The 21,167-nt window shown below is 38.2% G+C and overlaps 2 protein-coding genes across 2 annotated transcripts; one reads left to right on the forward strand and one right to left on the reverse strand.

Moving 5' to 3' along the window:
* Positions 1 to 2: 2 nt before the first annotated feature.
* Positions 3 to 9,075, reverse strand: tmem47 (transmembrane protein 47). Its single transcript, XM_044129451.1, has 3 exons — positions 8,633 to 9,075; positions 2,168 to 2,308; positions 3 to 2,079 (listed from the first exon to the last, which is right to left on the reverse strand). The coding sequence occupies exons 1-3, from the start codon at positions 8,856 to 8,858 to the stop codon at positions 1,901 to 1,903; spliced, it is 546 nt and encodes a 181-aa protein (XP_043985386.1). The 5' UTR covers positions 8,859 to 9,075; the 3' UTR covers positions 3 to 1,900.
* A 3,974-nt stretch (positions 9,076 to 13,049) lies between these two features.
* Positions 13,050 to 20,942, forward strand: prrg1 (proline rich Gla (G-carboxyglutamic acid) 1). Its single transcript, XM_044129452.1, has 4 exons — positions 13,050 to 13,144; positions 13,902 to 13,942; positions 15,889 to 16,049; positions 17,572 to 20,942. The coding sequence occupies exons 2-4, from the start codon at positions 13,933 to 13,935 to the stop codon at positions 18,034 to 18,036; spliced, it is 636 nt and encodes a 211-aa protein (XP_043985387.1). The 5' UTR covers positions 13,050 to 13,144; positions 13,902 to 13,932; the 3' UTR covers positions 18,037 to 20,942.
* The last annotated feature ends 225 nt before the right edge of the window (positions 20,943 to 21,167 follow it).

Genomic DNA, 21,167 nt, shown 5'->3' on the forward strand with positions numbered 1-21,167 from the left:
GAACCAAACTTTTATTTATTCCTCCAGTGTGCGTTTATTATGTTGATAATCATAAACATTGCAGCAAACAGTAGTGGCATGCACATGCTCTCACTTGGTGAAGATGAAGCACTATGAGGTTGATCATTGCATTCATCCTCGCATCAAACCTTCTGCACGTTAAACTCTGTTACTTTAAATACAATTTTTATTAACCCCCGCTTTAATATCAAACTTAAATATACAACTTTCCTCAACTACAGTGCCTTTTCTCCTTGTTACCCATTCTTGTTGCATTTCAGCAGAGTGGGAAGATAAACAAGCATCACATGGGGACCACTGTGAGCACATGCTGAGGAGCATGATCACCCAGGCTGTGCAAAGGTTTTCCCACAGGGGCAAAAATCAAAGTTGAATGCATTTTCAGGTCAAAACTTTTTAAAAGTTAAGTTCTAAGACATATTTATTTTTGTGTTTTAAGATTGTGTAATTCATTCTAAGACTCGATCATAATAATCAATTATGCTTTATTAATTTCAGGGAAATTTAAATGTTAACTTATTTAATTTTCATCATAGTTGTAGGCAGGAAGAATATCCTGTAGCAGTCTGTATCAAAGAGGCTCTGAAAAAGCCTCTTTTTCAGAGCCTCTTTTTGACTGAAGAGACTTTAAACAGTCTCATAAGAAAGTTTAAATTGCTTTTAAAATAAAGGATTTACTTTTTTTTCTTTTACTCTAGATCTGTAATTTGTTGTAAAACTGAAATGTAAACTGGACCTCACACCTTTGCCTTATTTAAAGACCAAAAACATCCTAAATTTTGTTGTTTGGTTGGTTGGCTTATACTGATTTGGTCTAAAACCTTTTTGGAATAAGAGGATAAGCATCAGTACTGTAAATACTTTCTGTGTTTAGTCAATTTTAGACCACTGGTGCTGCTCTTAAGAAAAGATTTCAGGATGTTTGTGGTGGCATTTTCTATAAAAAAACACAATGTATTTTGCAAAAGCAAAATACTTTGTGTTGCACCTAAACATTGTACATTTTAAGAACAACCAGAGAAAATCTTGTTTTTTTTTGTTTTGTTTTTTACAAAGTGTAACTTCTGCATCTAGTGTCTGAACCATTCTTGAATTGTTTTCAGAGGCCATAAATTGCCCATGGGCCGATATTTGGACACCCCTGATTCAGACATGTATTCACTCAGCAAGCATGGTAATTTTTAATTCCCACTCTTCTAGGATTGCATACTTTCTGATTATATTACATATAGTACAACAGATATATTAAAAAAAAAATAATAATATTGTATTGAAAAATGGACACTGCCACTTTGTGCTAATAACAACCCAGCAGATGTTTCTCTGACTAGAATCATATAATCAGTAGGTGTCTGTGGAATGCATTCTCTGTTAAAATAGCCCTTAAGAAAACGTTGTTTGAGGTCCAACTCGGAGCATCTCTGGGGAAATGTAAAATGTTACCCTGTCTTCCTCGCTTTGTCATCACCAGGATATAACTTGAACAGGACGTCTTCCTCCCTACGCTGGCCTGAAATCACCGCAGACTTTTCTCTGCCCTGACTACTTTATTATTCCACTGTTCCATATTTTCTGCTCAAATCTACGACCCACATGAGCTGCACATAATTATCTGACTAGTGACATTATCTCTCAAAATGTCTTCTGGCTGGGTTTGATTTTCTGCTTTGGATTTGTGGTTTAGCCTATTAATAAAACTCATGGGCATCTATCCAGTTTGGGAGTTCACAGCATCAAACAGAAGAGTTTAGTACAAACACCGTCGACAAGCGTTTTGCTTTTTCCTGTTTTCCATCTGTGGTTGTGCACTGTGGGACAGAGAATGTTTATTAAACGACAGCATGAAAACACTATGTTTTTTTTCTCCTTTGTGACATTTTCAATAGTAATCTTCATAGTTCTTGGGGTTCAGGCAGTAGAGGATGGCGCCTCCGAAAGAGAAGATGGTGGATCCCCAGGCCAGGCCGTAGCCCCAGTTGAACTCGTGGTACATCCTCAGACTGACTGTTTCTATGAACTTGATTGGGAACAAGACCAAGCTGCAGACCTGAAGAACCACTGTAAAAAGCAAAAGAGATCAACAATGAGGACAAGGAATAAACACGCATTTGAGACGGTCACTATATTCATGGAGAAAAGGACTGACCTGCGGAGAACAGCATGACGGCCACGGGTTTGTAGCAGCGACTCCTGGAGCCGAAGCACAGGGAGACCAGAGCCACGAGGAAGGAGAGCAGGGTGAGGGCTGCTCCTCCAAGCAGCAGGGCCAGCGTGGCGATCTGCCAGTCTGAAACCAAACACGGGGGCAGAAACAACGGAGAATATCATGAAACCTGTCTGAGATGCATCATGACAAAGGTAACTCCAGAGGAATGTTCGTCTAGTTGAGGGAAAATAAGTAGCAGTCGATAGTAGTGATGTTGGGGTCAACATGACTCAATAATAACCATGTTATCTTCATAAAAAACAGTTGTTTGTGTTGTGAGGTCCCTCCTACTGTCACAAGTATAAACGGTTAAACCTGCAAAAACACAAAATCTCACTAAAAATTTTTGATCTCGTTTCTAGTGCAAATATTTGCAATTTAGTTCTCTTGAAATAAGAATAAATTAACTTGCACAAAACTTTTCAACAAGCGATATGAGCTTTTTTAACAAGTAATTTTTAATTAATTAAAATTAATTAAGGAAATATTGACTAAAAAACAAACTATTGTACAGAAAAATTGCTTGTTAGTTTTGTCTCATTTCAAGTGCATTAAGGTATTTGAAATGTTGTGTTTTTCGAGTGCAGCTGAAACAAATTTGGATTTCTTAGCAACAAAGACTTCAGCTGGGTCTGAAATGAAATAAAGGGTTCATATGCAATAGAACCTAATTCTCATTATTAAGTAAAATGAAGGATATGTGATGCTGTGTGTCCATTTCTTATTCTTTTAAAAGCCCTGAAGCCTTGCTTGAGTGTCTTACATCATAAATTCATTCAACTATCAGAAGATTTTACACACAAATTTGGGGGAAAAAGAAACACAACTATGGTCAACTCTCCTCTACCACTGAACTGAAAATGGGTTATCATTGGATCTTTTCACAGGATAATAATAAAAAACATATGACCAAGTCTAACTTCTTCCATTGCCATCTCAGTATCCAGACTTAAATCATATATGAAACTTGATAGATAGATTGAAGATTAAGAAAGTATAACGGTGGTAGCTACGGTAATAAAGGTTCGCTTTACAAAGTGAGCCAGAAATGTTTTCTCCATCTGTGTCAGAAAAGCAGATTAATCCGTGGAGTTGATAAATTACCACAATGTGAACAAAAAGTATTTCTGGTCAGAAAGTGGGTGAGGTTCTGTTTTTAATCCAAAGCCACTTGGGTTCAATGACCAGTGAAAGACAAAGGAAGTGAACCACTCCACAGACAAGACTCCTTCTGAGAACAGCTCTCTCCAACTTGACAAAAAAACAAATGCTTCTTTCTTTTTACTAAGCACAGATCTCAGCACTTCAGAAATGACTGCCAGTGCAATAGGAAGGAAAAGGTGATTCTGTGAGGCGGCTGCTCGGATAATGAGAATCCCTCCATCGTCTCTGGCTGATGCCAGCGCAGCAGCGTTCTCAGCGTTTCCACTGACATTCTCTCCCAAAAAAACACTCAGCTGGAAATAACAGCCATATCAGAGGTTTGAGATTTTTTGCATTTTGCACATTTAAAACTAAAATCTTCAGTATAGTGTTTTGGGATTTCATGTGATAGACCGACATGAAGTGGAGCATAATTATGAAGTTGAATGAAAACCATGTGGTTTTCAAACTTTTTTTAATAAATCAGAATCCGAAAGGTGGCATGCATTTGCAGTCTTCTAAATAAAATGCAGTTCATCAAATTGCCTCCAGGGCAAGATGAATGAAGCTTAATACACAGCAATGCGAAGTAAATCTGTTGAAGTTTCAAAATAGTCACTGAGGAAAGACACTTTCCAGACAGCAACCCCAAAGACAAAAACTCAGCTCTAGTGGAATGGTTTACATAAAAGCCCATTCAGAATGGTCCAGTCAAAGTCCAAACCTAAATCCAAATGAGAATCTATGGCAAGACACTCTTCCGACCACAGTTTTTGATTTAGTATTTAAAACCTGAGCTAAAGTCAAGCGTGCCTTTGAGATACCAGGTTTAGTGTTTTAATGAGCCACTGGAGACAGGATCAAGTTTGTTGTAGATATAATGTTATTGTTTTATGGATTAGAGGTCTCTTCCTTTACTTGTTGCTGTGTAGTCACGGAAACAGGAGGTCAATACGTAAACAAGAAGAGGATATTATGGGGAGGAATCTGATTACACAGGAGGAAATCGTTTAAAGCAGAGGGTGGAGTAAAGACCTGACATCAAAGCACAGAGGCATGCTCTGTTAGCATGAATCAGTTTTACAATAGGTGAGAGCGTTCACATTCAAAGACAGTAGTTCGAATGGGCTTCATCTTTTTTCTGCCTTTAAGGAGTCCAGGGAATGAAAAAAAAAAAAAAAAGATTTAGCATTGCCAAGAAGATTTCCTCTCTGTTGGGGCAGAAAAATCATCAAAACATTCACCAGCAGGAAGAAAAGTGGAGAGACATAAGCTGCTTAAAGTACAGTTCCCACTCTCTTTGGAAGAGGACTTAAAACCAGAGGCCAAGTAGCTCAAATATAAACAAACATCAGCTACTTTTGACCAAATATGGTCCAGGATTTGGGGATTATAAATGGGCCTTGTCATCACAGGATGTTGGAAGGAGCCCACTTCTTGTTACACAACTCACACGGACCCCTCAGTGTTCGCTGCCTCTCACAGGAAATAAGAAGGGGTTGAAGTGACTTGACCTGTGGTTGTCACACAGCACTCCGCTGCTGTAATATCGTCCCTGGGTCAGCTCGGTGCCTTCAGCATGCAGTCAGTTTCAATTGGCCGGGCTTTATCAGTGGGCTCACGAAAACATCAGGATGCAGAAAGTTGTCTCATGTCAGATTTGGAGCAGAGCCTGTGTGCTGAGCAAGAAACACAGTCAGATATGGGAGTGCTTAAAGGCTCTGACGAGCAGGCAGCGCCAAATATTAATCTGCGCCCTGCGTGATGACAGATGGAAAAGGAGATACCGTGCGTGAGAAGATCAGATCTGAGCTTTAATTATGGTTCCCGTGTGCGCATGTGAAGTGTTAATTGAGAAAAACCTTCGAGGTCTCAGATCAGTCCCTTTGTCTAAGGCAGATCTGTGTCACAGAAGAGCCCCGAGTATCTCATTTCACTTTAAACACCCGCTTTGTCTCAGATCAGAAGGATAGAGAATCCAGAAAGTGCTTCGATCAGAGTCCCCTGGCTCAAGCCCTTTGCTGCCACCTCAACCAGGCCATCACTGAGTTGTGACCATCCTCAGAGAAGAGATAAGCTCCCAGAAATGGGATCAATATTACATTATTAATGTGCTTTGCCTTCACCGCCCCTCACTGAGTCTCACACACTGGCGCCACAGTCGTCCCCTCATCTCACACCAGTCTGGCATCGACACACTCTGCTCTTGCATGACTGCTCCACATTCCAAGCTCGATGTCGAGCCTGTGCCGGTTTAAACATATGTGTGTTATTGTGAGAGAAATATACAGTGGAATTGAGATACTTACATACCTCTCTGTGAAAAGAGAAAACTTTTTTCTTAATGTCTGTTTCAGCCCGTTAAGATTTGTTTAATGCTAAAATAATGCCATTATTATTCATGTTTTCTTGAATTTTGTCCCATTCTTCCTGGCAGATCTAGTGTAAGTGAGTCAGGACTGAAGGTCACTTTGCTCACACACACATTTTCAACTCTGCCTACAAATAATCTTTGTTACTAAATTGGGTTGGTAAGATTATGGTCATTGTCCATTCGCAAGACATATCCGTGCCTAATCCACACTGATCTTTGGAGATGTTGCTTTAATATTTCCACATAATGCTATTTTCATCTTGTGTTTTGTGAAGTCACCATTCCTTCTTGAAGCAAAACACACACAAAATGAGGATGACCAGGTGCATTGTTGTTCCTGAAGAATGGACCGTTAGCTTTATCAGGCCACCGGACATGACTCAAAAAAGTTAGTTTTTTTTTTCCTGAGTGTATTTGCAAACTATAATCCATTTGTGTTACTTCTAGAGTAATTGCCTCTTCATCCATGGGTGGCCTTACAGTCCATGTTGTCCCAGGACTCATTTAATGGAAAATGACATGTTACAAGATTAAACAAGTTTCTTAATTTGTGTTTGTTCTGGCATTCAAACACACATATTGCAGCAGAACTCATCTTTGGGACATAAAACCTCATTGCTTCCTGAATGATATGGGAAAATATTTTCATTATATTTATGCTTGCATATATTATGCTATATAATATACTATTTGGAAACTGAACCCACGGATGTAGCTGATTGGTGAAGGTACAAAAATATCCTACTGATATCTTGACTGATTTAGCTTTTTGTTTCTCTGATGTCACACAAGAAAAAAAGTGTATTTGAGGTGTTGCCTTAAAATGCAAGCACAAGTGTGTCTCCAATTAACTAAAATAATGTGAATCAACCAATCTGTAGCTCAAAAAGCCATGACAAAGTCGTATAGGGTTCTCTACGACCTTAAAAAGCAAAAATATCTGTGTATGTAAAATTTTGGCATGGAAGAAAGTGATGAAATTCTCAAAGTAATAATAATTTTTGATAATCCCAAGAGTAGGGTTAGACTGAATCAAAACATCATGCTTCTTTTTGTAAGGTTGCATCGACATATCTAGTTTCATCTGTTCAGATATATTTCAAACCTCTAACAAACAGCATCTTATTGTTTTTTTCCAGGTCACACATTTACTCATATATCAAGTTCAAACACATCTATGTGGCCAGATGCTGTTTCAGACTAACAAGATTTAGTTAATGCCCCAAGCATGACACCAAGGAAAACATTTTGGGGGTGGAGTGATTTGAGAAGAAGAAGATAGAGGAGAATGGCAGCTGGTGATTTCTGGGCTGCAAATCAATAATCCTTAACCAAGCACAAGCCTAAGGAAATAGGAAGTTTGCTGTGTGCATTTACTGCTGAGAGCTGACATGGAGGCTGCATATCTTTATGTGGCACCAAAGTGCACTTTGTCTGCGCTGACAGAGGAACGGGGGCCAGCGTGACCCATCTCAGACAGAAGGAAAACATTTTGTCAAGCTAACAAAAACACGATTCACCGCGCGGCACGCAGGAGAAGCCCAGAGGCACCGAAGAAAATGAAATATTTATAGGTAAACAGGAGAGCACAGGCAGAAAAGGCCAGACAGTCTGTGGGTTTAAAACTGTATAAATCAATGTATGCTTTACTTGTACACATTTGCATTTACATTTACATCTGGCTTACAGAATGATTAAAAAAAAAAAAAAAAGTCTGTTGGTGAACAATGTTGCAGTCTGAAAAATGTTCCTGGAATAAATTTAGGCTTCTTGCACATTTTAAGAAGTAAAAATGGGAGAATAGAGGCAAAAAGGAAGATATTGTTGAAAAATAAAGTTTGCCACAAGCCATGCAGAAGACACAGTAAACATGTGGTGGAAGAAGGAAAAGATGCTCTGTCAGATAAGAGCAAAATTGAGATTTGCTGACATAAATATACAATGCTCTGTTTGGGTCTAATACTGCACAGCACCACGAACACACCGTCCTTATGGTGGTGGTAGTATCATGCTGGGATGATGCTTTATTTTGATGGGGAAAGGAACAGAGTTCATGAGAAAATGACTTGCATCAAATCACATATTAGCATTGACATAAATACTAATATAAATCATGATTTCCCAGCATATTATTCAGTCAAAAACAGATTAACTTTATGCTGAATATGATGTGAGGTAACCCATAAAGTGCTCCCTGACATAACTCAAAGAGGGGACACCATGAGGAATAACCCTAAAAGGGACAAAACCAGCTTTTCTGAAGTGTCTCAATTGTTTCCCTGGTAACTAATCTCCAGGCATCTGGATCTCAGGGGAGCTCTGTGTTCTGAGTTGCCCTTGCTCCTTGGCCGGTGGAGAAACCCACACAAAGGCTTATTTTGTACGCAACAAAAGGCCAAATGAAACCCCATCTGGAGCGCTCCTGGTTCGGAAAGATTCCCACTTCATTCTGCGATGCAATGGGGAAACACTACAGCAAAAAGAGGAAAAAAGTTCACAAGAACAGATAGAAAACTACTGCATGTCTCAAGAGTTACACTGAGGGGTAAAACTTTGATTTCTAGAACTGACTGTATTCCGCAATACCTCTTAAGTTCTGCGATTTAAGTTAAGTAGGCAAGAGTTAATTATAAAGTAATTAACATTTAGCCCTCTTGTGGATGATGTTTTATAATTTCAGACTAGATTGGTTCAGCAGGGTTCTGACTGCAGGGAATCAGGGATCCTTTGTTGTCGATGTGCACATTTAAATATGAATGTGGGTGTCTGCTGCACCCGCATTTCTGTCATTGAACAGTGAAACACTCTAAAAAATAAAAATAAAACAGAGCAAAGCTGGTTTAAAAACTTCCAAAGAACATTTTGGACCCCACGTGCGTCTTTCTCACCGGCGGCCAGCGTGCTGCTGCAGGACCAGTCCACGGAGCTGACGGGCTTCCAGCAGGACTCCCACATGGACAGGTAGTACTGGTCCTCCGCCGTGACCCACGCCGGGCTCACGATGGCCCCGACATCCAGGCAAAGCGCTAGGAAGACGCACACCAGTCCCACAAACTTCAGTGGCGTCAGCCCCGACACCCGCACCTCCTCTGTGCCGCTCACGGATGAAGCCATGTCCCAACAAAAGTGTCTGGTAACTTCAAACGGAGAAGGGGAGCACAAAAAACAGCAACATTTGTGAGTTTGTGTCCTTCCTAAAGTCCATAGGATGAATGGTGTTCAGGTCGTTGCAATACTGAAACCCCTGTCCGTGTCCGCTCTGAGATTGCAGGTTTGGGAGCCGCTGTTCACTGACTGCGCGTCCCGCTAGTGCGCACAGTGCGCTCTGCTGACAGGACAGAGTAGCTGCATACCACTAAAACACTATGCTGCACCTGCAGGGTCCTAGTGCCTGGGATTAAACGTGTCTCTGTGCAGCTACTATTACTACTGAAACATGCATTCATTTAATGCCAAAATGATCGAATAAAACACAAATGGAGAAGTCCAAGTAGCATCTGTAACCTGTTTCAGGTATACTGAAACCCCATTTATTTCTGAGATTGCATTTTATTGTTCCATCCATCCATCTCTTCCCTAAATGGGGTCAGGAGGTTGCTGCCTACCAGCTCCTGTCCCTGCAGAGGCGGGTACACCCTGGACAGGTCGCCAGTCTCTGTGCAACACAAAGACATACAAGACAAACAACCATGCACACACACACTCACACCTAGAGAGAATTTAGAAAACCAATTAACCTGACAGTCATGTTTTGGAGCCGGAGAACCCGGAGAGAACCCACGCATGCACAGGGAGAACATGCAAACTCCATGCAGAAAGATCCCCGGCTGGGAATCGAACCCAGGACCTTCTTGCTGCAAGGCAACAGCTCTACCAACTGCGCCACTGTGCAGCCCTTTATTGTTTTATTTTAAGTTTTTAATATTCTTGCCTTCAGATTAGAGACTAAGGAATAGAAAAATTATGCAATAGCAATATCAAGGTTTGCAATATCATGATAACTTTATTTTGTTGGCTATTTTATTTAAAGTGTCAAACATACAAATTATGCCACCAGCAGGGTTGGTATTCCTTTTGATAGACCTTCATGCTCTAAGTCAGTGTGTATTTTTAGTTGCCATATTTAAGTTATAAAAGGCAAGACTAAGGATGGATAAAAAATTGTTGTGTGTCACAACAAACATGTTAAAAATTGAAATCTTAGTTAACAGGGAAACAAATAAAAGAAAGAGTGAAAAAAGAGTGAAAGAAAATAAGAGTGAAGAAGCAAAGAAAGAAATCAATAAATAGTTATTTCCCAAAGTTTTAGACTGACATACTTTCTATTCTTAACAAGCTTTTCTGTTTCAGCCTTGTTTTTATTATATTTTTTTGTAACAGTGATGTGAAACATTTAGATATTTGCTCTGCTTCAACACCCAAGTCAAACAGTTGTGTCATTACCTGGACTCTGCTGAACACGACTGCATGTTGACAAGATAATTCAACCATTTGATTCAGATCTATTGGGGTAGGCAGAGAGTCAAAGTTGCAAAGCACATAAGTTTGACATCCCTTGCAATATTGTAGAGTTCAACAATGAATATAATTTGAAGGAAAACAGCAAAAATGGCTTCCTTTCTTAATGCCAGGTCAGCATTCAAAGTTTTGTCCACCAGCGTAATTTGTAAGTAAAAGCATTTCCGTCCATTCATATGAGGTTCCACTCTTATGTTTATTAATATAATATTATTATTCATTATTTGGTCACAACAGAAACACTGATTGCTTTACAGGTTGCAGCATGTCATATAAAAATAGTTTGAGAAATGTTCTCTGGTAACCTTAAACTATGTTTATTTATATTTTGCACAATATAAATAACCTGACCCATAGGTTCAGACCTATATATAGGTTCAGTGACAAATGTGGGCCACGGATTTTTCAAAAACAGACTTTAAATTTCTTTGTTTTTCCCAAATTTAAATGTTTTTGCATTACTTGTGAATTCATCCAATGGCTGTGGCGTTCGAAATATGAAATGCTACACTTATTTTGCTTTATCTGATGTATAACATTAACGTGAGGCTCAAGTTTGTTGGAACACATTTATTTACCCAGAGTTAAGTTTCAACATCCAAACAACTATCAGCTATCAGCAGAAATTCAAGTTCTTGCTGTTGTGTTCTTGGGAAGAAATGTTACTAGTGATAGGTGTTGGCAAGCACTCACAGAACTCAAGGATCAAAGCATGTAAAAAATTCCTCATAATTTATACTATTGATCCCACATGCAATATTAGCTTTATAGCTCAAGCCTCAACAATTCTGAAATCTTTTTTACACCCTTTTTTTGTCTTCCCCTCACCCACAGATGCTGTGAGTAGAGCTTATGCAGCTCATTTATTTTATAATTAAACTCTTCTAATTCTGTTTCCTTAGGGAAGAACCGCAAAATTAATTCATATTGATTTATATGAACACACACACACACACACACACATGGACACACACAGATAACAATGTTACAAAAGTGGAGAAAAGGCTCCAACAGTCCATCATAAAATATTACAGATTTTTATTTATTTAAATTTTTTTGTAATTTGCTAAACGTTTACTGTTTCTGTCTGTTTTGGGAACTGGCTGAAAAAATCAAATAATGAATAATAATTGAAACGCTTTGCCAAATATATTTATGCAAGCTCTTCATTTGTTGTTAAAATAAAATTTGCCAATGGCTTTTGTGAATAATTGGTCTCTCTAAGTTGGCACTCTTGAGTGTGTGTCCAACTTAGATGATTGCTGGAGACGGGCATCAGTCCCCCCATGACCCTGCAGGGGTATGAGGCATAGACAATGGAAGGATTATGTTTACCTTAGTTAAGAGTCTGTGACTCTCATGCATCTCTGTGGAACAATTTATGATGGAAAAAAACATAATTTTTACTTCTGTGAAGTTGCAAAGCACATGTTTTTTTTATGAATAAAATCTCTCTCAATGACATACTCAATTTGAGTGTTCAAAAGACTAATTTTGAATATAGAAACAAATTTAAATAATAATTTTTTTTCCCCTTCCAAAATTAATTGGAAAATGAGATGATCTCAGCAAAAACAAAACAAAGTAGAAACTGGAAAATGTCAAACACTTCATGTAATTGGAAAATTATTAATTATGATAGTGAGGTGTTAACTTTATTTTAAAATTAATTTCAAAGCTTTCCAATTTGTTGCGCTGGAATAAGAATTTATGATATTTTACATTTAGTCTCACTGCAGCACAAAATATTGTCACGCAAGAAACCAGTCTAAAGTTCTTAGTATATAATTGTACATTTTGTAATAATACTTCAGCTGCATACCAGCTAGCTAACTAACTAGCTAACAAACAAACTAACTAACTAAAAGAACACCAAAACTAATTGTTAAAAGTGTCTTTCCATGCTGCAGAGAAAGTCCACAACTCCTGCATCAATAAGCTTTTTGCTTCTGGCTGGAAAGTGTACAATTTTTTCTTTCTGGAATGGTAGAACTTATTTAAATGAGTTGGTTTCCTGGTAAAGAAAGAAAAATATACAAATGAGGCATCGGATGGCAAAATAACAGAAGAACCTGTTATGCCAGGTTCTTTTGTGTCCGCTTGAACAAATTGTTACTGCGCTCTTGGAGTAAGGTTTTCCACTGCTCCATGTTTTGTCCGTTTCTAGATAATAGCTGTCACTGTGGTTCTCTGGAACAAAAGCCTTAGAAATGGTTTTGTAGTTCTTTCCAGACTAATGTCAAGGACTTTGTTCTATATATGGTTACCTTTTGATGTAGGCCTGTTATGGCTAGTAAAATGTAGCATTCCACAAACTGTAGTCAGTCACATTTATTCATGAGTCACTTTTTACATAAGGCCAGGTTGGCTTGATAGATTTCCTCTTGAAGATGTTTTTATCATTTATATACAGTTGTGGTTATCTACAGTTTATTGATATTTTTAACAAAACTGAAACACTCCGAGTGTAAAAAACATGCAAAAGCACATGTAATTTGGAAGGAATCAAAAAATGGAAACTTTATTATTTATTTTACTTTGATTTCCATTTAAAAGGTTTGTTCCCGATAGATAGATAGATAGATAGATAGATAGATAGATAGATAGATAGATAGATAGATAGATAGATAGATAGATAGATAGATAGATAGATAGATAGATAGATAGATAGATAGATAGATAGATAGATAGATAGATAGATAGATAGATAGATAGATAGATAGATAGATAGATAGATGTGTCTGTGTCTTTAATTGGGGGGAGTTAGGGACCGCTGTTGCGAACAGACTTTTGCGCCTGCGCACTGTGCGCAAAACATCTCTTCGGCTGACGAAGGGTCGAAGAGAGACATCGCTTATGCAAATCTTTGGCATCGAAACAAGGTAAGCAGAAGTGATGTGTTTCGTGTCTGTTGCTTCTTTTCGGTGTGTTCATGAATAGAAAAGCAACAGCTGGCAGATATCTCCGTCTCCTCGTCTGCGCCGAAAGGAAATCCGGCCTTTTGAACCACATGTCGGTCATTAAATCGCATCCTGAGCTGGAGGTGATTAGATCCAGTGAATTGTTTCTCGTTCAGAGCTCCGATCACCTTGGACCTGCTTACCGACTCACATTCAAACGGAGAAGAGACTGTTTAGCGGTGAAGAAACGGTGTTGTAGGTGCTTCAGGTTATTGTTATAACAGGGCGGCGGCGCTTTGTTTTGGGATTTTCCTGCTGCACGTCGTTTATTTTAGCCTGAAGCAGGGATCTGGGAGCTTATTAAAGTGTGTGCGACAAAAGATTCCGTCTTTTGTCATTTTAGTCAAACATGTTCTGTTGACTGTTCAAAAATGCCCCTTGACTCCAAGATGATGGAAAATGTTACAGTATTGATTTCTTCTATTTGAGGCATTTTGAGGCTGCAGTTATTATTACTAAATGAAAACAAGTCTTCATGTGGGATATTATTGAATTATTGGTGGATTGCTGGGGGAAAAAAACAACGTAAAGTCTGAGTTAATCAGACAAAAATAGGTTGATGAGTGAATGTTATTTTTTATAAGTCTTTCAATCTATGTTTGATCAGACAAAAATAGGTTGATGAGTGAATGTTATTTTTTATAAGTCTTTCAATCTATGTTTGACCTTTCCCCCACAGATAAATCACGCCAAACATACTGGCAGGAATCATGGGGAGTGGTAAGTTGATTCACTCTTTATTTACAGTACACTCATGGATTTCATCGTAACATCAGGGCCAGCTAAAGCTTGGATGAGGCCCAAGTATATGCAGTATCTCATTTAGGGGCCCAGGCAGTCAAGCCCACCAATCACTATGGGGCACTTTTACTCTGTGAATGCATGGCCTCAATTTTATTTTTCTCATTACTCAATTTTATGGTGGATGTTTTTTTTTTTTTTTGTTTTTTTTTAATCATTCTTAAAATTCACATTTAATTTTATAGGGATTTTCTTTTTTGAAATGTTATCACAAGATCTTGTGTTGTTTATTGTGATAATCAAAACACCATTTATTTTTTCAGTCTTTTTAGACAAGTATATGGCTGTGAATGCATGTATTTGCTGTTAAGGACCTACAAACACAAATAATGCTCTTAAAGAAACATAACCACTTTGAAATAGGCTTCTTCAGGACACCTGCAACTTAAAGAAGTGGGATACACATCACCAACCTGCACACAGTGACTCTATTTAACCTTTTTTATTAATATTATTTTTATGCGCTCATGGAACTAACAGCGGAGACAATTGTAAAAATAACAATCCTGACAATCCGATCAATTTTTGAGGTTTTCACACACCGTTAATTGGAATTGATCATTGTTACATTAATTTAAAATTCTTATCTCGATAAGAAGTTTTACAATAAATAATATGATAAAGCCCCACCACTGTCTAACTTTTTACTTACACCATTTCCAAAATGTGAGGCCTATCTGGCAACAATGTGTGCCATTTACAATTAAGCCCAGAATTGCTCAAGATTGAGGTTTTAAGTAATATTTTAACTTGCCCTACAAGTGACCTATAACTTTAAGCCAAATTATCGTTTCGGAGTGGCCTACCTCGAATGCTGACTTGAAACTGATTGAGAAAATATAAGGAAGCTAAAGATTAGGGTGATGGCAAGGAGACCTGACAACCTCCAAGACTTTGAGGTCCTCACCAAAGATAAATGATCAACATATGAGTGGAAACCTGGAAAATCTGGTCAGGAACTGTAAAGAAGGTTTTATTGCAGTCGTCTCTATTTCGGAATTTTCAATTAATTATTTAGATGGGCGTTAAAATATGCAATTCTTAATGGCAATATAAGTAACAGGTTAAATATATGTTTATCAGACTTGGTACTAATTTTCAAAGTTTTATCTTTTGAGAGATGCATGTAGATGCATTTGTAATAATGAGTAATAATAACGGGTCAAATAGCTATATGCAGATATAAACAAACCAACAAATAAGGGCTGTCCACCCATGTTGGGAGAGAAGCCTCTAATTATCTAAGTGCTAGACACTTTTTATTTACATTCTTCACTTGATAGATTCAAAAGTTCATATCCTGTTGAAATGCATTTACATTAAACTTTTGTCAAGATTTGCTTACTTGTAAAAACCTGGTATTTACTGAAGCGTAAATTGTTGTGAGGTTTTTCTCAGTATTATTTTTGCACTGAAACGAATCACTGGAAAGGTTTTGTTTATGCTCTGGACGTCCAAATGAGACAGCGCTTTGTCTCTTTAAGTTAATTCCTCCACTTTCTCTTGTGGTCTGGGAATGGATGGCCAAATAAAATAAGCTTTTGTTTATATGCAGAAATGTGGGCACCGAACATCGCTTGCCTCTGCTCTGTTTCTTTTGTTTTGGCCTACACTTCTTTCACTCACCCAATTTTCTAGCTTCTTGTCTGTTTTTTTTTGCCATTTTGTGCCTTTTTCCCTCCCACATGCCGTTCCATTTACTAACTTTTCTTTTCTCCCATTTAGAAGTCTCGGCTTGTCGCTTTTGTCTTTCTGACACTTTTCTGAGTCTTGTACCCTTTCCCTCACTTTGACATTGTCTCTGCCACCCCCCCTCCTTTGTGTCTCCCTCCTGCGCTCCTCTCCTGTTACTCTTCTCTTCGCAGTGTTCCTGCCAGCAAATTCAGCCCACTCGGTGCTGAGGCGGCTGCGGAGGGCCAACTTCCTGCTAGAGGAGATGAAACTTGGGAACATTCAGAGAGAATGCCGTGAGGAGGTGTGCACCTACGAGGAGGCCCGAGAAGCTTTCGAGAACGATGAGAAGACGGTACGGCAGATGAGAGACGTCACAGGAGATTGATTTTATCTTTGAAGTATTGACACGCTTTTAGATGAATGATTACATTTAGACTTGCCCATTTTCTTGCTTTGAGAACATGATTCTTTAAAGATGTAAAAAACACTTTTTTTTTCTGTGGTAGCATAGTCTTGCACAGAAAGTTTAAAATTTCTCACCTTACATTTGATTTGTTTATTCTGGTGAAAAAAAAAATTAGAGAGCAAAATCACTTGTCCCACAAATAACACTTCCTCTACTGTAAAAAGGAAGTTGTACTACCCCCTCTTATCAGTAGAACAGGTTTTGTGTCTTTAGTTAAAAAATAATCATAAAGTTGGAGCACATCTTTATTTTGTAGTGTGTTGGTCTTAGAAGAACGTTGATTTAGTGCCTGGTCAATGATTTCTGTGTGTAGTTGGCCTTCTGTTTTGGATCACTTTCTAGCTGATGACACTTTATTTTCAATTAAAATGTTCGGCTTTATCAACGTGTTCATAATACCATGTTTGTTCCTATACCCCAGCTCTTTAAAACACTTATTAGTGATTGCTTTAACGGGTTGTTTTTTTAATGAACTTTTTCTGCTTCTAAATAGGAAGTCATTAATTACAAACAAAAAGTTCTGACATAAACTAATCAACTACGTATGAATAATTTTCAAAACGATTCAGTTAAAATTTGTAGTGTTTAGGATGAAATACAATTGCTGTTCACTGGTGAATTTGTATAAAAGCTGAATATTTTAAAATGTATTCAGTGTATTAAATGTATTCAATGTATTAAAATCCTACTTTACAGCAGCAGGCAAAGATGATTATGGTTTGATTAATGTGGATTTAGAGAACCTACAGGATAAATTTTACTTGTGTTTTAGGGTAAATCTGCTTTAATTATTGGGTGAGGGATAATTCCTACTACTTTGTGGATCTGCAGGGTATTATTCTGGATGTTTTACTAAAGTCTCATTACAATCAGTTCTACTTATGGCTCTGAAAACTGAAGACAGTTCTCCATTGAACATTTTGATTCCATTTCCACATTTTTAGACATTTTCTGGTAGGGCAGAAATCTGCAGAAGCCAATTTTAGCTCCAGGGTTTAAACCTGGAGTTAAAATCCATAAGTTAGTATTATCTTGATTGTAGAACCTAAAAGTGTCACATAATGTTAAAAAAAAGTTTTTTAAAAATTATTATTTGTGGTGATTTTATGTCCAGCAGTAAAATCCTGAAACCAAAGTGTTTGTTTTTGTGGAATGTGGGTGGGTTTTTTTTAGGAAGTGATGTTTATCAGCAGGAAGAGCAACACTACACAGGCAGGCGGATTTGTAAAGCCATTGTGAGGGGCCGGAGAGCTATGTGTTCCCGTTTGTTTAGGGATTGTTGTCGCCTCTCTTTGTTTTCTCATGCAAAAACTATTCAGACAGGAAACGTGACGATTTGTTGCAACTCTCTAGTTTCCGTTGAATCAGACTTCATTGTGGTCTTTGTCAACTCTTTCTTATCATGCAGAAGCGATTCTGGGAGGAATATGTTCGGGAAAGCAGTCCACCAGGTGGTTTGGACTCCATGGTCGGCGGGGCTCAATCTCTCTACCTGATCGTGCCGCTGCTGCTGATCGGGCTCATCGTCATCGCCGTCGCCATCATTGCCTGGCGTTGCCACTCCCGCAAGCGCTCGCAGCGCAGCCCAGGCCTGGGGCACTCGCATCATAACCACGTCCTGTCTGTGGTCTCCATGGACCAGTGGGGGAGGGATTACCATCATGGTGACCAATCAGAACTCAGCATCCACAGCAGCCCGGCCTATCCAGGTTCTGAGATCACGTTGGGGAGAGGAAATGCAGGCGATCCGCCGCCGTCATACGAAGAGGCTGTGGGCCACACAGATGTCCAGATAGAGACAGAGCCGCCTCCTCAGTATGAAGATATAGTGAACTCCAGCTCCGGTAGAATCAGCAGTGGTCAAAGGAAGTGAAAACGTCTCAAACTAAAGCCCTGACCTACGTGAAGACCATGTTATTGTTTAGCAGTGTTTCTACTGTGGTATCACCAGCCTTCAACATTCAACACGCAGCAAGCACACACATTTCAGTGGACTGATGCAAACTTTCCCGGTGCCAGTTCTGTTGAAATTTGCACAAACCTTTTCATCATCAAGGTGAAGTAATGCATAAGGGATTACGTGATACTGTAATGCCAAAACCAAACAACACCTCGTGAAGGATAAAAGGGTTTTATTTCTATAATTCAGACCAGCGTATATGAGGGTTGGATTGATGCTTCTTGGAGGATCAGTGCCAAACTATCGAGACTTATGTAGGCAAAAGTACATTATTTCAACCTTTCTTTTCCTTAATATCTAGATATCTGTTTTTTGTCCAAACACATATAGAGTCAGACATGTTTGTGGACTTTAGACAGGTCTTGGACTTGGATTAGGTGATCTTGGCTGATAATCCCTGGTAAAGATGTGTAAAAAGCTTTAAACTAAATGCTCGTTTCATTCCAGCACAATAACCTAGCATTGGAAGATTGAGAAAAAGTTAACCTTTAATTTGATTACATTTATTCAGTGTAAAAAAAAGTTGTTAAGAGATAATAATTGTTATCATAGCCACTGATCATTGGTACCTTTTGTGCCAGTATAAATCACAAACATCAAGTAAAACACATGTATAAAAAACACAAGGAAATTACCTAAATACAATTTTGAAAATGTGCTAATTTTTAAAAGAGATACCAGTGTCCAAATATAGTAGGCTTAGGAATAGAGCCCCTCAGGGACCTGCCAGGGAAGTAGGAAGATAAGCCATGTAATGTTCTTACAGTGAAAAGGAGGAACTTGGTGTGAACTTTGAAATTGATGGCAAGCCAGTTTAACTGGTAAAACTGTTGAGGTGAGAGCTGTATTTAAAAATTGGTTGATGGGGTAATAATCTTCTCTCACATACACAGTTGGAGCACACAGAGGGAGAAATGTGAAACAGACCCACAGATTCCCAGACCGTCCACCGTTAGGAACGGTGTGTAAAAGAATTTGTGTAAAAGCTCTCATGTGCTTTTACGCACATTCATTCTCCGCTTTATTCCAAACCTATTTTTCTTTTTGGTTTTTTTGCCCAAAAAACTTAATCTCAGTCTTATCTGATTAAATTCCTGGTAAAATCCCCAAATCAACTAGCAATAGACACACAGTTACATAAGACGGGGAAATTCCGATGTCAGTAAGAGGTCCAGTTTTAGGTTTTGTAATGTCTTTGATGACTTAGTACCAACAGCAGTTTGTATGACAGGAACGGCATCACTCTCAACCAGTTTACATGTAAATAGACTCTAATAAGTGTTATGGAGACTGACAACCCTAATGTGTCCCTCTTTGCTCCACTTATCTGACTGTAAATTTTACAGAGAAGATATGGGTTTCCGTTAAGCTTAGTTGCCAGTTACAAAAGGAAATGGGTCTCTGTGTCAAATAATGTTTTTATCCCAGAGGAATAGGTGTAGGTTACCAATTAGGACCTCCTCACTTAACATACAATTTAAATAAATGCTTCACTTACATTTTTTTATTGATATTAGTATGGGTAAATGTTTTTTCTCTGCTAAATGCTTTGATTTAATTGTTAGATTCAGCTAAATATTTCAGTGTTAGATTCTGCTACTGCATTAACTAGCAATAATTATTGTATGGCTTTTTACACAACTTTGCCAGGGATGCTTAGAAATGTTTCTATTTGTGTTTTAAGGGAATGACAGCAAAAGGCAAACGTTTTTCTACCTTTTAACTTCTGAAACTCTTCTGGTGGCAGAAAGGTGGCTTTTCTGCTTGAACTGACTGGAAATGAAAGGTAGCCCGTCACATTTTATTATAGATAATTATAGACCCTAATACAAAGAAGAAGTTAACACTTCAAAATACTTTACACAGAACTATCAGATTTCTCGCTCTAGTGTAGGTTGCAATGGTTTGTTTTTCCAGCAAATGCACTAATCCAACCTTTGAGAATATGTTGAAGACTGGAGCATAAAATGGAGGATGTAAAGTGGGAATCACATCACTTGTAATCTTGGTAATGCATGAACTTGGCCTTTTCAGGTCAGAACTATCTCTGCCCTGTTTGTTGACAGTCAGAGCTCACTAACCCTCATGAACCTGTGGGTTTCTGCTCTGAGGCAGAAATATGGGCAAAACGAAAAAAAGAGATTCTGGAGCTGTTGGGAAATTAAATGTAAGAAATGAGTTTGTATTAAGTGTCACTATAACTAAACTCCACTTTTAGCATGTGTAATCACCTCTACATACTGTATATGTATATAGAATATGTCTGAAAGTTAACTATAATTGATTTTTGTTTTTATGCATAGGAGTTCATTAAATGCGTTGATACTAATGTGATTGTACCACAGTAGGTTGTGAGGCTAACAGGAAGTGTCTATGGTTAACAGGAAGTGTTTAATGAAAGGAAGGAATATTCGGTTGAAGATTTCATTCAACGAGCCGATGTTACTCTAGGTGCTTCTGATCTATATGCAATATTTCCTAAACGATAAGCACTCTAAAAACCAAATGTACCTGTCTAACCTTAATTGGCAAAAATAAATGTCGCTGACCTTTCCACACTGCACACACCTTGAGCACAAAATATTGTTATACTTGTATGTGAGTCGACCTGTAAACCTCAGCATTTGCTCTGATACTGGACTGTGCTGGTAGTCACTTTGGTTACATAAATTAGTGTACCAATACTTCCACAGAGCCGTTTTTTTACAACGCCTTACTAAACAAAATGTTATATAACATTAAACACAAGGGAAGTTGTTATAAATTCTTGTCTCGTGAAAAGCTTGATATTAATTTTTAATAAAAAAGAAAGATTAAGAGATGTTTTCTTGTGACTGATCTGTACCAGGTTTTGAAACTACACAAAGTTTAATGAAAAAAAAAAAAACGTTTCTGATTCCTGCACTTCTCTTAGCGTCATCTTGTAATTACGAAGCCTAGAAAATATAATATATGTGATGGATTATTTTTTATTGAGTACTTAACATTTAATTTCAGAAATAGTAGGGTTAGTGCCTATGAGACTCCTCTAGGGAGGAGATTTA

The sequence above is a fragment of the Gambusia affinis genome, linkage group LG10 (assembly GCF_019740435.1).
Source record: "Gambusia affinis linkage group LG10, SWU_Gaff_1.0, whole genome shotgun sequence".
Classification (NCBI taxonomy): domain Eukaryota; kingdom Metazoa; phylum Chordata; class Actinopteri; order Cyprinodontiformes; family Poeciliidae; genus Gambusia; species Gambusia affinis.

Excerpts from the sequence above, each read along its gene's own strand:
- tmem47 (XM_044129451.1), bottom strand. The coding sequence starts at position 8,858 with ATGGCTTCATCCGTGAGCGGCACAGAGGAGGTGCGGGTGTCGGGGCTG. Across the intron at positions 2,309-8,632 it reads CAGCAGCACGCTGGCCGCCG|ACTGGCAGATCGCCACGCTG; the intron begins GTGAGAAAGACG and ends GTTTGGTTTCAG. Across the intron at positions 2,080-2,167 it reads CGTCATGCTGTTCTCCGCAG|TGGTTCTTCAGGTCTGCAGC; the intron begins GTCAGTCCTTTT and ends TGCTTTTTACAG.
- prrg1 (XM_044129452.1), top strand. Across the intron at positions 16,050-17,571 it reads TCGAGAACGATGAGAAGACG|AAGCGATTCTGGGAGGAATA; the intron begins GTACGGCAGATG and ends CTTATCATGCAG.